This window comes from Ranitomeya imitator, chromosome 8 (assembly GCF_032444005.1).
Source record: "Ranitomeya imitator isolate aRanImi1 chromosome 8, aRanImi1.pri, whole genome shotgun sequence".
Taxonomy (NCBI): Eukaryota; Metazoa; Chordata; class Amphibia; order Anura; family Dendrobatidae; genus Ranitomeya; species Ranitomeya imitator.
Window position 1 is genome coordinate 44,376,212 of NC_091289.1, and position 15,248 is coordinate 44,391,459.

Sequence of the window (15,248 nt, forward strand, 5' to 3'; positions counted from 1 at the left end):
TCATCACGTTGCCTAAGTCTGAAGGTATGAATATTGTCTGGTGGTTGTCGATATGTTCTCCAGTTGGCCAGAAGTATTCCCCGTTACCAACGTGACTGCAAAGATCACAGCAAAGAAACTGGTGATGGAAGTTATATGCAGATATGGTGTTCCAGAAGTTGCTGAAAGTGACCAAGGCCCGGACTTCTCTTCTCATGTGTAACAGGAGGTTCTGACAATGCTTGGATCCACTGTAGCCCTCCATACTCTGTACTATCCACAATCCAGTGGGAAAGTTAAGAGGCTGAACGGCACACTGAAGGGACAATTGACCAAAATGATGCAGGAGACTATGGCTCCATGGCCAGGGCTCTTACACATTCGTACTACCCCTATTGCAAAATATGGCCTGTCCCCATATGAGATATTGTTTGGTGCTAGGTTCTCAGTTGCAAATTTTCAGTCTCAGTAGTTGTCAGAAGAAACTGACCGTGCTGTTCAATATGTTATTCAGCTTAGTAAAAATGTTGCTAACACCCATGTTTTAGTTTCTTCTTCCCTTCCAGATTCAGCAGAAACCGACACTTGTCACAATTTGAAGCCTGGTGGTTTTATGGTCGTGAAAAGCTATGTCAGAAAACACGGACTAGAACCCTTGTATGATGGTCCCTACCAAGTCCTCCTCATTACTCCTATGTCAGTAAAGCTGGAAGGAAGGCCGACGTGGATCCACGTATCGCACTGCAAGCTGGTCAAACAGACTAGTAGCAAATAAGGGGACATGATGTTTTAGTTTTTCGTATTTCCATATAATAATATTGGTAACCGCATGGGACAGTCTAAATTCCCCAATATTCTTGAATAATAAGTTTGTACAATATCATAAAAGATTAGTAGTACAGATGGGTATAGCCAATAAAATTGTCAGTTATACAAATGTGGGATAAATTGGTTAGGGCCACAGATTATCCAGATGATCAAATTTGGGATATATTGGATATACTTAATACTACTGCCTGTGTTATGAATCTGTTGAAGGGTCTAAAGTCCACTGATTGCTCAGATTATGTCCCACTAATTCATGAAGAACCCACACTAAAGGTCCCAGGAGGGATAACCGTATTAGCTGATAATTATACCTGCTATAATTCCCACGACACTACAGGTACACCAGTAGGGGTCTTCGAGACAGGTTTCTGCAAAGAGAACAGTTCCCTAGATACTGACTTGCTAGCTAATCATACACAGTATATGTACGATATTTATTGGTTATGTGGAGATGGTAAGCTCCGTCCTAGGTTGCCTAATGCCTGGATAGGTCAATGCACCCTTGTTAAACTAGCTATGCAGTTCAAGATTTTACCTTGGGATCCGGAGACACCTGATGAATATACCAGAAAGAGGAGAAGTCTCGATCAGCTCCACATGAGTTATGAAGAAAATCCATTGGTATATGTCGATGGCATTGGAGTGCCAAGGGGGGTGCCTGACCAATTTAAAGCCCAGAACCAGATCTATGCTAGCTTTGCTTCCATAATCCCACAGGTGCAGATTAATAAAAATGTTGATTGGATCAATTACATATATTACAGTGAACAAAGGTTTGTCAATTTTATCTGTGATGCCTTCCAGGGTATAGTTGAGGAATTGGGCCCTAACACTAGAATGACCCTCCAAAACTGACTAGCCCTTGATATGATCTTAGCTGAGAAAGGAGGAGTCTGTGGGATGGTGGGAGAGGAATGTTGTACCTATATCCCTCAGAACTCTGGGGTAAATGGAAAGACCATGATAGCCCTTAAAAAGTTAAATGGGTTAGCAGTAGGGTTGAGCGACCTTGACTTTTTTAGGGTCGAGCCGGGTTTCGCGAAACCCGACTATCTCAAAAGTCGAGTCGAGTGAAATCGGCCGATTATGGCGAAAAGTCGAGGATCGACTGAAACACGAAACCCAATGCAAATCCAATGGGGATTTTTTTTTTTTTTTTTCTTCTTCTCTCTCTCTCGCTCTCTCTCTCTCTCTCTCTCTCTCTCTCTCCTCCGTCTGTCCCTGAACTGAAAAGCTGGTGTTACACAGTGCAAATCGCTACAGCGCACAAGCGACAACATGGCGATAGGCGTCCACGCCCCTAAGACCTATGTCATCACTCTGCCCACGCCCCTTCATTGGCTGAAAAAAATGGCGCCAAGCGCGTCATACGAAACGCGACTTTGGCGCGAAAGTCGCGTACCGCATGGCCGACCCCACACAGGGATCGGGTCGGGTTTCATGAAACCCGACTTTGCCAAAAGTCGGCGACTTTTGAAAATGAACGATCCGTTTCGCTCAACCCTAGTTAGCAGCAGAATTAAAATCTAATGTTGGAGTAGACACATCTTTCTTTTCCGGTTGGTTGGGTGGGCTCAAAGGATTCCTTCAACAAGCTTGTCTGGTACTGATTGCTCTCCTTGTAGTTGGATCAATAATTCTCTGTTGTGTTATTCCCCTGTATAAAAAGGTTATCACTGAGGCAACTCCGACTGGCACCTTCCTTAACCAAGAAGTAGACCCACCAGAGTGCGATGGCACTGATCCAGGGGAGATCCCTAAGCATGTCCCCCTCAAGAAGATAGACAAAACCCCTTACTCTCAGATGATGCAAAGAGATTTAGTTTAGGGACAGCGGGAGAACTCCATGTGAAGCTAGTGAAGGGTTCAGCTGCCTGGAGGCTTCTCACAAGGGGAGAGCTTCTGAGGTGTCTGGATGAAGAAATCCACCTCCCCTTTCCCCATCACATGGACAGTCTCGAAGGATCTTTCTTTTTAGGGAAAAACTTAGTGTTTAGGGGGGATTGTCAAGGTGAAAATATATGTCTTTATACACTTTTGTACTTTTATATATTCTTATGCTGTGAAACAATAAGTTTTTCCTTCATGCTTGCTAATGCATATGTAATTGTATTTAAGATGGCTGCCAGTATTCACCTTTGCCTTAGTTTTTGTTCTTGCCAAGAATCTACTTTCGTTTCTGAAGCTAAAGTATCGTTTCTGGAGAAATGGAAACTTAAAGTGACGTGGAGGAAGGAGGATCCATCATATGACGTCAGACCAACCAGAAGGACTGAATACTAGATACATTGCTTAAACCCTGCCTATCCCCGCCCTCTGCACACCTTCCCCCAATAGGTCATATAATGTTATGTATCAGGAAATAAAGTTCAGTTGCTGTGACGTTCCCACTACGTGTGGACACACGAGCATGCAATGAGTTTGAACCAGCATTGTGTCTGACTCATTCTTATCCGGTACCAACATGCTCTTAATCTGATTTGGAATGACTGGTGGATGAAGGGTATTGTCGTGCCCCGACAATAACAACAGGAAAATACAGAGTGCCAAAGTATATTGATAGAAGATGAAACAAAGGATATGGGGGAATTTTTTTTAGCATAAATAACTTTTTCAGTTAAAACATTTTTTTGCAGTTGTGTTTCATGAGCCACTTTGCACCGTTTGGCTTTGTTTTCCTGTTCAATGCTGGCTGCAGATTTCAATTAATTAAGAATCTGTCAGTGAGCTTGTTCTAACGGGGAGTTTGTAACTCTTTTATCTGTATTTTACAGAGCTCAGGCGATGTGACCACAAATCACATGAAACGAGAGATAAACATTCACAGGATTATAAATCAGCTGAGAAACTTGATAAAATTCTATTCGGAACAAGCTCACTGACAAGATCTTAGTTAACTCATTCTCAGCCAGCAATTGTTTGTCATGTATAAATTGCACTGGAATTTATTGTGCTTTAAAATAAAAAAAATAATATCTTATACATGGGGGATATATTTATTAATTCTAACCAAGGCACCGGAACAGGATTGTCAGTGATCGTCCAAGTCTTAAGAACCATTTCATCATTAGAGCCCAGTACAACTTTGTCAAATTTGTGGAGTGGAGGAAACATTGTTCTTTCCATTGGACACAATAGTGAAGGTTGCATCTGATCTGCAGCCGCTGATTGCCTGCAGCTATTATGTGACCGTGGCTATTAATTATCAGACTGATAGGCGCTGCCAGCTCAATGTCAGATTGTCTTATATTCTATAAAATGATGGGACATTGCATATTTGAGACACTCATTATTTTTTCTATTAAATCATCATCTATCAGCTTAGTCCTATACTCCCACAGCAGTTGTACCCACATAATAACAATGATGTACATGTATGTCGATTTTACAGGAAAGGGTTAGTGTAGCCCTGGGGGGTCCAGTACGACTTCCAGTCTTTGGATAGGACCGTCTCTCTAATAATAATAAAGACAACTCCAAACTTGTTACTATGAAAATTGTGAGGATTATCTGAGACTATTTCTACTTTCTGTAAGGAAGCAGAAAGCTCCGTGGACTGAGTAGACGTAAGTTGGTCTTGTTTCATTCTCCGCAATAGGGACTTAGGGCAGAGGTGCATCTTAAAGTTTCTGGGCCTTGAATCCAACTCTATAACAAGATCTGTAAACTTTCATGAAATTTATATTACTGCTAACTAACCACTGAGTCATTAGAGAAATAAAAGGTAAGTATCACGGTGATCTCAGAGATCAGGGAAAACAAACATTGGTATTTCCTTATGAGGATTTAAAGGGGTTATACAGGACTATTTTTTTTATTAAGGACCTAAAAACTAACATTTAGGTAGTTCCTAACTAGCTGCGTGTTGTGTCCGGCGTCGATCTCTACCAGACATTCCGTGGCTTTCGCTGACGTCACATTGACAGGGCAGTGTTTTCTCTTCCACTCTGTGGATAGGGTGTGACTGCCGATGTCATGCTGATTGACAGCCACTCTCTGCTGCATAACTGCAGGGAGTTGGCTGTCAATCACCAAGACGCCTGCAGTCACACCCAGTTGACAGGCCAGGAGCTTCTCTTCCGCTCTGTTGATAGGGCCGTGACTGCCGTTGTCATGCTAATTGGCAGACGCTCCCTGCTGCATAACTGCGAGGAATTGGCTGTCAGTCAGCATGATATCTGCAGTCATTCCATGTCAAAAAAGCAGCCCTAAGCAAGAAGAGCTGCTCGCCGGTAGGAGTGACCAATGACCGCCGGATAAAACAGGCAGGTAGTTAGCAACTACCTGCTTGTTCGTTTTTAGGCTCATAGAGAAAAAAAAATAGTCCTGGATAAACCCTTAAATGGTTCCTATGGCCCAGATGCATCTGCAGCCTCTACCCTCCCTGTAGTTATGTCCTAGACTCCAGGTACCAGTGAGCGTTTTACTAGCCATAAGTGTAATTCTACCACGTCTTCACATATACATTTGTTTTACTTACATGGTAAAATTAGTTATGAAAGCCGTTTTTGGTAAATCCACATCAAAGATGGCTTCTTTTGATATGTTGGCCCTGTTAACAGCTCTGCTTGTGATGACATTATGGGCAAAGCGAGATGTCACCAGGCTGCTGATGTCTATACTGTAGACTTCGATATCATTCAGTGGCTGAATGATGTAACACAGAATAACAAACTAGGTTATTATAGTATGAAAAATGAATACATGAAAACAAATAATGCCGAGAGGTTAGCAACAACCAAGGGTCCAGCAAGCATGAGAGAATACTCCAAAATGTATAAAAATACAAAAATATTTTATCAGTTAATCAACACATAATACAAGTATACAACAGGCTAACAAGGGTGCCTCACTTAACTACAAAAATATTTAGAATTGAGAGTCCTCAGTGGTTGATACCTTTTAATGGCTAACTGAAAAGATGGTAACAAATTACAAGCTTTCGAGACTACTCAGGTCTCTCCATCAGGCAAAGACTGATACAAATTCTGAAGAATCACATATGTATGCACAATACAGCCCAGAAATAATGTCATAGATAAGACAGGTGACGTGAAGCAGAGCTACCATTATGTGAGAGTGATAAACAGTTGTGTCCATAAATATTGGAACAGTTATATTTGTGATTCTTCAGAATGTGTATTAGTCTATGCCTGATGAAGAGACCTGTGTAGTCTCGAAAGCTTGCAATTTGCTACCATCTTCTCAGTTAGCCATTAAAAGGTATCAACCACTGAGGACTCTCAATTCTAAATATTTTTCTATCTACTGGCTAAACATGGTACCAAGCTATATATCTTTCCTATATCACTTAACTACAGGATTGCAATTCCCAAATAACTCTAGTTACGTGGTAAAAGGAAAATATATATACTACAGTAGTGTAATTATATATGTCAACAATATGAAAAGCATATATTGCAAATAATCAGTTCCCGATCGGCCTAATGGCCGTATACTGGTAATAGAGTAGATAAAGTATGCATCCAGGTAAGTTTTGCATATATTGTAGTAGTGTTAGTAACTGATGATAATAGTAACTAGTCAACAGGGTAATTTTGTGGCCATATAGTATAAGTAAAGTGACTCAATGTGCATAAATATTTCTTATTTACTTTATGTATCGCAGTGATGATAACAGGCACTTGTTGGTCAGGTCACGCGTCCCTCTGCCCTGACGCGCGTTTTGTAACACTTCCTCAGAGGGCATGTCAGGGAGGGGGACACTGAACCATTAAATGCTGGTGTGTGTCCAATGTAATGCCATAAATCACAGCATGTGATGTGGGGCATGTAGCGCTATGCTGCTTCATTTTGGTTGAATAGATACGGAGCATGACATCATATGCCCGCCCCTACCGCGTGACCTCCGGTTTCCGGGCAGTGACCCACAGGCCAACAGCGCAGTCGAGGAAATTATGGGAGTGCCGGCCAGCAGGATGTGAGTGGCATGAACTGTGAGGTCGGGGGGTGGCACTCAACTCATCATGCGCTTCACAACCGTAAGCAGCAAACTATATGCTTAATGTATACTATATGGCGTATGCACTCAACAGGGAAGAAGGGTGACAGAATACAAGTGTAAGGGTATCAAATGTTCTGGAATTAACATCAAAAGTGACAGTGGTGTAAAAAGAATGTGTTGGGAAAAGATATAAAATATAAAGTATATGCATTTTTAGTGTAAGGAATACTAATATTTTGAATGTTGTGTAGGATATTCGGGCTCTACTAATAAAGAGGCTAGTGGTGAAATCAGTAACGGATAAATAATGAAACCTATATTGAAGAGTAATTAGTGGCTAAAAAGAAAATAAGAGAGAATAATTGTTATATGAGCCTCTACCAATACCATAGTACCAATATTGCAAATTATTCAATAAATACATGGGTAATAGTGCGTATAATAATTCAGAACTTTTTTTTACCTTCGTATCTAGATAGGAGGAAGAAAGCCGCAAAGTATAAGATGGTGCAGGTTCACCGAGCATAGCAAAAAGTCCCCATTGTCGAAATCTCAGTATTTGCCAAGTCCAACTATCTCCGACATCTCCTTGTCAGACTTCACAACTAATGAGGTAATGATTATCAAGCCATGATTAAGACATCAAGTCGAAACGCGTCGGAATAACGCTGCCACTCCATTAACTTTTTATGCGTGTTGCTGTGTAATGCTTTTTGAGTGGTTTACCATTATCTGTATTTTAATACGAAGAAATAAACAAGAATTTTTACTTGAATTTCCTGCTGGATATATCGTATTTTTTCCTGTGAATATTTTGTATGCCTGGAGTTTTCTGTTAACCCTTGTTTGTCTTGCCTTGTTTGTCAGGTTGGTGTACTACGGTGCACAGTACCACCCCTCTTCCCTAGGTGGGGGAAGAGAACAGACAGAGGGCCAACTCAGCAGATAAGGCAAAGGTGGAAGCCCTGGCTTCTCCACCTTCAGAAGTATCTTATTTGGGCAGTAGGGCGATCTAGGGTGCCCCCTACTGTTAGGGACAGGGAAGGAGCCCCTGCTCCCAGGTCACCCAACAGCTGTGTTGTGACAGTTATTTATTGGAGACCACTGATGAAATGGACAGGTCTGATCACATGTCATTTTATATACAGTTGTGCTCAAAAGTTTACATACCCCGGCAGAATTTTTGCTATCTTGGCCTTTGTTCAGAGAATATGAATGATAACACCAAAACTTTTTCTCCACTCATTGTTAGTGGTTGGGTGAAGCCATTTATTGTCAAACTACTGTGTTTTTTTTTTTTTAAATCATATTGACAACTCAAAACATCCAAATGACCCTGATCAAAAGTTTACATACCCTGGTGATTGCGGCTTGATAACATGAACAGAAGTTTACACAAATGGATTTGAATGGCTACTAAAGGTAACATCTTCACCTGTGACATGTTGTGCATAAAAGCTGCTATATACTACTATAGTGTCTGTTTGGTTACTGTTAGGTTGCAGGACTTTTTCTATGTTTGGGATTGAGAAGTAAGCAGATCCAAGCACATGATTGTGAGAGTCCTCAACACACTAGCGATCAGTTGATCTTTGGTACATTTTCATTTTAATTCAAAGTCTCATATAATGCAAAATGGTACTCCACACGGCAATGTGAGTCAAGCCTAATAACAATAAATTAGTGATTTTGTGTCTAAGTATCTTTATATGTTGATTCCAGCACGTTTCGAAATATTAAGTGGCCAACCCATGCAACTCCTTGGTGCTCCATGATGTAAATGTTATGGAGTGCTTTGCCTCGAGGATCCATGAAGTACACATATGTCATTAGATAGCAATTATCTCCTCTGACTCACCAATTACCCATGTTTTAAGAATGTCTATTCCCTTGCATCACTCCATGATCTATGCTGTCTAAGTGCAACTCCCCAGCGTATTACCAGATCATTAATTATCATGAAAAGTCCAAGACGTTGGATCTTCTTCTCCAAGGAATCTCTTTATTGGTTACTGCATACAAAATGTAAAAAGTACATGCAATGTATCGGCCACAGTGGGTCTTTTTCGAGCCAAATGTAGTAAAAAGTGGGCATTTGGCTTGAAAAATGCCCAGTATGGGTGAAACATTGCATGTACTTTTTACCTTTTGTATGTGGTAACCGATAAAGAGGTTACTTGCAGGAGAACGTCCGGTGCTTTGGACCTTTTTTGATTTTCACCCATACCCATGAGCACGTGCTCTGACAAGTGCTCCTGTGTTCTCTATTAGAGAGACACTGCCAAACTTCTCTGGCAGTGGGTTAGCTTTTCAAGAACAAAAGGAACTACAGACTGAATTTGGACATGATAGATCCTGAGCCCCACCGACATCATCTGTTGGGGAAGAATCAGAAGCCTTGATAGACATTAGACTGAAGGCTGAACCCATCAATATCGACAAGTACTTATGGAGGTCTTAAGACAAACAGTTTGATACAATGCATCAAGTTCCGTCTATGTAAACTCATCTTGTCTCATCTATAGTGTAGTGGGGACTTATAAAGTGTCATTCGCTTTTTCACCCATGCTACAAAGACACAGACTAAAATGTTTAAAGTCTGTCTGGCATTGATAACTTTTGTACCTCCATGTAATGCACCAGTCTCTGTTCTATACCTGTATATGTGCTGTGTTGTATCTTTCCCAGTACTTACCTTATCATTGCTTATTTTCTGTAGAAGAAATGAAAAAAAAAAAATTACATATTAAAAATATAAAAAAAATGGAACACATCCTAACAACGATGACTGAATTATAATAATACAGGAGAAAAAAAACGAGTCAGAAGCTCATAATATACAAACGTACACAAAACTTTTATTAAATATCCATATACATAAAACTAGAACTGTTAGTGTGCCAGTGCATACAGTTCTTGGAACAATCAGTAATATTTATAACAATATGAGGTACATGACAAAAATTCCAAATAAGTGAGTGCCGGTAAGTCCCGCCTGCACAATTGGGCCAGCACAATATAGTAAACATACCAAATCAAAGTGCCATAGTAAATTTATAAAAATGATGACTGAATTATGTCAAACAATAATGCTATTTTGTTTTATATAGTGTCTTCTCAATTTAGATGTTTTTCACTTCAGATATTTAGCACTTGTGTCCAATCTGTGGAAAATTGTAGATCCAAAAAATTAAGAAAAACAGAGCAAAATGCCTGCACATGGTTCCTTGCTCTCCAGCAAATGATGAGTATTTTTTTAAAGTAATTTTTTAGGAGGATAATGCAACTTGCCATACAGCAAAGAGTGCTGAAGTTTTTGTACAGGAAAGACATATGAACTCAATGGCATGGCCAGAAAACAGTTTAGATCACTATGATAGAATATTTATGGTGGAAGTGAAAAAATTGACTAGGCTGTATCATCTTAGGCTGGGGTCATACGACCGATTTTCTTTAATTGATCCAATTATGCTAATTACACTCTGATCAGATTGTGATCCAATTTTCTCAGATGTGGAGAATTAAAAAAAATCTTTTCCATCTTGTCCATTTAGTGTGTCCGTGAAATTCAGACCGCACTTGAATGTCATCCAAGTACTTTCTGATCCTTCCCATGGACTCATAGACATGAATGGGCAAGTGCCATCTGATTCAAAGGCAAATCGTTCATGCTGCGATTTTTTTCCTCAGACTGACTCAGTCAGAGGAAAAAGTCGAACATGTGCACAGTCCCATAGAATAACATGGGGGCCGAGTGCTATCTGTGAAAACGATGCATAGCACTCATTCGATTATTATGGTCATGTGAATGAACCCTAAAGTTAATCTGTCAAATAGTCTTGGAGAAAGTTGACATTACCTCGATATAGAAAAATTGTTAGTGATGCCAGTCCAGAATACAGAACGATTATGGTCGACATTCCAGATAGATGATGGTGCTTAGCAGCAAGACATTTTGCTTAATTCTGGTATAGGAAAAACCACAACACTCCTTTTTTGCAGTGAAGGTTAGATTTATTGACGTCTCAGCATGTGATGATCAAGGAAAATTAGACATCACAGGGTGACCAACGTTTTGGTCAATGGAGAAGTTGAAAACTGCCATTATTTGACTTGTGATCTACCTTGATCATGATATGCTGACACAATAATAAGTCTAAGGGGTATCATTTCTCCTTATGGAGAGTGACATACCATCTCTGGCTTGTCAAGGTAAGGAGGCTTATTTCCCGTGCAATGCTCCTCTGGGAAATTAAATATGCAGATTGCCTCTTCTGAGAAAAAGAGGACGTAAACTCTATAGCGCCACCTGTTGGAAGTAGCGATCCTACAAGTCATAATCAACTCTTTAACGAGTCGTGCGATATGACTTAGGATTAAAGTCAAATCAGTATCTCAATTCGCAGACACGGTGTTTCGGGCTGTTGGCCCTCGTCAGTGCGAAGCATGAGAACTGATTTGGCTAGGTGAGAGGCTCTGGACTGGGGTCTAAGGGGTATCGTTTCTCCTTATGGAGAGTGACATACCATCTCTGGCTTGTCAAGGTATGGAGGCTTATTCGCCGTGCAATGCTCCTCTAGGAAATTAAGAGGCAATTTGCATATTTAATTTCCCAGAGGAGCATTGCACGGCGAATAAGCCTCCTTACCTTGACAAGCCAGCTGTTATGTCACTCTCCATAAGGAGAAACGATACCCCTTAGATCCCAGTCCAGAGCCTCTCACCTAGCCAAATCAGTTCTCATGCTTCGCACTGACGAGGGCCAACAGCCCGAAACACCGTGTCTGCGAATTGAGATACTGATTTGGCTTTAATCCTAAGTCATATTGCACGACTCGTTAAAGAGTTGATTGTGACTTGTAGGATCGCTACTTCCAACAGGTGGCGCTATAGAGTTTAAGTCCTCTTTTTCCCAGAAGAGGCAATTTGCACAATAATAAGTGTAATCTTTTTCACTGCAAAAAGGAGCACAGTGTTATTTTTTTATGCAAATCTCAAATTCAGGCTACAGAGAACTAGTTGGGATTTTTGTTGATAATTCCATATTTAATTTCCTTAAATTTATAGTTCTTTTTCTCTAGTTGTTCTAGAAACCAATATGCCATTTATTCATTATTTATTATCAGCCTTCTGCTCGATCTCGAGCCATGGAGACTTGATGGATAAATGCTCTGTATGTATAAAGCCAGGAGGAACCTAAATAAACCTAAAATATAACCTTTATTTATCTCTTTAAAAAAAACACTTTCTAATGGATAAAACAAAACAAAGTGCATATAGTGCTCAAAAACAACCAGTGATCAATTAAAAAATGGTTTGATCTCACCACATCAGCCGCTTCTTAAGGAGCATCTTCATGTACATTAGCAGGGAAGGGAAAAGTAGAAAATAACTATGCTACCCAGTCGTGCCCCTGTACTGCTCCCGTCCTGACAAGGACAGTACCCAAGTCAGACTAAATTTTGTACCCACCATATACAGATAGTTTTCCCTACGCGTTTCCTCTCCCATAGGGGAGATTCCTCAGGGGAACAGAAAAAATCGGGGGTATGTCTCTAATACGATGTGCTATTAAGAGATATAAAGCCCCTGCATTGGCAGGTGGCTCCTATGTGTCCAGTGCACCTGACTTATAGTGTGGACTATGGTATGGTGAGATGCATTCAGGGACCGCACCCCCTAATATAGTCTCACCCCCTCTCATTCCCAATTACATGGCGTCCTACCTCACTTCCGGCCCTAGATTATAGTCACTTCATTCACCGGGTGCTATCGGCGTTATGTTACCATAGAAACGCATCACCAGATCGTGCGCCGGTTTCTCCATTATCGCGCATGCGGACCGTACGCCACCAGATAGATCAATCTCCACTTCCGGTTTATGGTAAAAGTCATTTCCGCTATTGCGCAGAACCACCCCGGGATCAGTTTCATCCTCTGTCAGCGTCTCCGCTTCCATGACTACGACCTGTCATGGCTGTGCGCATGCGTCCTCTTACCCCGTGACTGCACACTTCTCCAGCAGGTACATTACATGCACACTGTTTGTTCTCTCAGTATCCGCTTCCATGACTACGATTTGTCATGCCTGTGCGCATGCGTCCTCTTACCCCGCAACTGCACATTTCTCCGGCCGGTACATTACGCGCACACTGTTTTTTCTCTCAGTATCCGCTTCCATGACTACGATCTGTCATGTCCGTGCGCATGCGTTCTCTTACCCCGCTATTGCGCAGTACCACCCCGGGATCAGTTTCATCCTCTGTTTGCGTCTCTGTTTCCATAACTACAGCCTGTCATTGCTGTGCGCATGCGTCCTCTTACCCCGCAACTGCACGCTTCTACGGCAGACTGTTTTTTCTCTCTTCCTACTGTTACCCCCTCCATCGATAGATTTTATGTCACTAATAATAAAAAATATATGTGTCAGTATCCTAATTAGGTAACTTCGGTCCCCATATCACCATATTGGTACCTTGATATTTGTCAACCACTATTTTTTGAGGGAGAGGAAAAGGAAAGAGCGCCGCTATACCGGAATCTACTAAGATATAATATAACCATGAGAGAGGGTCGCTAGTGAAAGGGAGAGCGGTCCCACTAAATATATCCATAGAAAATTAATATTATTAATAGTCATTACCTTTTATCCCCCCCTAAAGTTGGGTGGGAGAATAACCTTTATTTCTAGGATATGGCAGTGGCTCATAACCTAAATATCCCAGTGGATGACACACATCCTGTTTTAGTGACTTCAAACTCCCCAACGATCAAAGAATCAGACTCCAACCCATTGGCCCATTAACCACCAAAGAAGGGGATCAAATTCTACAAACTCCTAATACTTTCACAGAAAACAACTATAGTTCAATTGCTCATTTAGACCCTCCGGGTAACAGGTCTGGAGGCGAAAGATCCACCTAGACTCCTTTTGGAGCAAGAGCCTGTCAAAGTCACCCCCTCTTCTAGGTGGTCTTACTTTCTTGATACCCATAAATTGTATGGCCTTCATATCCCCATTATGCACAACATTGACATGTCTGGCCACTGACGTCTCTCTTTTATTCCGAATGTCCCCTAGGTGCTCACCTATCCTTCTCCTAAATTCTCTAAGGGTTTTACCCACATAGGCCTTACCGCATTTACATATAATACGATAGATGATCCCTTTTGTTCTGCAATTGATAAAATCCCTGATTTCAAACGATTCATCAATACCTTCAAACCTTTTTCCCACTGTTATGTGTTCACAGGCCACACAGTCACCACACCGATAACAGCCGCAGATCTTCCCCGGTAACCAGGTTTCTCTGGTAGTGGGTGTAACAAAGTGGCTACGTATCAATCGATTACCAATGGTCTTACTCTTTCTGTATGTGATGAGAGGTCTTTCACCTACAAACTCTCTGATGTCCTCATCCATCCGAAGGATGCCCCAGTGTTTTTGAACCACTTGTCTGACCATTTGGGCCCCATTATCATAGGTACAAATGAGTCTGGCCTTCTCATTCGAATGTTCAGTTCTTTTTTTGGGGATCATCAGTTCCCTCCTATCTTGTTCTTTTGCGTATTTGAATGCTTCCCTCAGTATTCGGTCAGGGTACCCTTTGGTCAAAAACCTTTGACGCAGGTCATCCGCCTTGATCTTAAAGTCCCTAGTGTTTGAACAATTTCTTTTTAGGTGTAGATATTGGCCCTTGGGTATGCCTTTTCTGAGGGAATACAGATGGTGACTTTCCCACCTCAAAAAGGAATTAGTGGAGGTAGGTTTCCGAAAGATGGTAGTCTCTAATGTGTCCCCATTTATGGGTTTAGTGATCAAAACATCAAGAAAAGCCAATCTAGTAGGGTCCACTTCATAGGTAAATCTAAGGCCTATCTCATTCTGGTTGAGTAGATCTATAAACTCCCTGAAGTCAGAGATAGTACCCCGCCATAAGATAAAGACATCGTCTATAAACCTGACCCATAGATCCACTTTGCTAGTGAAGTGCATAAGTCTGTCTGAGAACACGATGGTGTCCTCCCACCAGCCCAGGAACAGGTTTGCGTAACTTGGCGCACATGGATTACCCATGGCGGTGCCCCTGAGCTGGTGGAGGACTTTACCATCAAAGGTAAAGTAGTTGTTCAGCAAAACAAATTCAAGAAGAGAAGTGACCAATTCATTATGGGGGGCACATTGACAGCCCCTTGTGCCCAAGAAGTGTTTCACACCCAAGATCCCAAAATTGTGTGGAATCGACGAGTACAATGCTTCAATATCGATGCTTGCCAGAAGTACTTCTGGTTCCACAACGATATTGTCCAATTTACTCAGGAGGTCAGCCGTATCTCTCAGATATGATGGCAATGCACTCACAAATGGTCTAAGGATTTCATCCAGGTAAATACCCACGTTTTGGCTAATGCTCCCAATCCCTGATACAATGGGTCTTCCCTTTAAAGGGTGAAGCCCCTTATGCAGTTTTGGAAG

At 41.4% G+C, this 15,248-nt stretch overlaps 1 protein-coding gene across 1 annotated transcript in view; it reads right to left on the bottom strand.

Moving 5' to 3' along the window:
* The window catches only part of LOC138647651 (inter-alpha-trypsin inhibitor heavy chain H3-like), a 133,005-nt gene that overhangs the window by 93,717 nt on the left and 24,040 nt on the right, over nt 1-15,248 (bottom strand). The window contains exons 2-3 of the mRNA XM_069736817.1: nt 9,468-9,485; nt 5,288-5,454 (exon numbers count right to left, since the gene is read on the bottom strand). Of these exons, the coding sequence (XP_069592918.1) occupies nt 5,288-5,454; nt 9,468-9,485 (185 nt within the window). The remainder of the gene's footprint in view (nt 1-5,287; nt 5,455-9,467; nt 9,486-15,248) is intronic.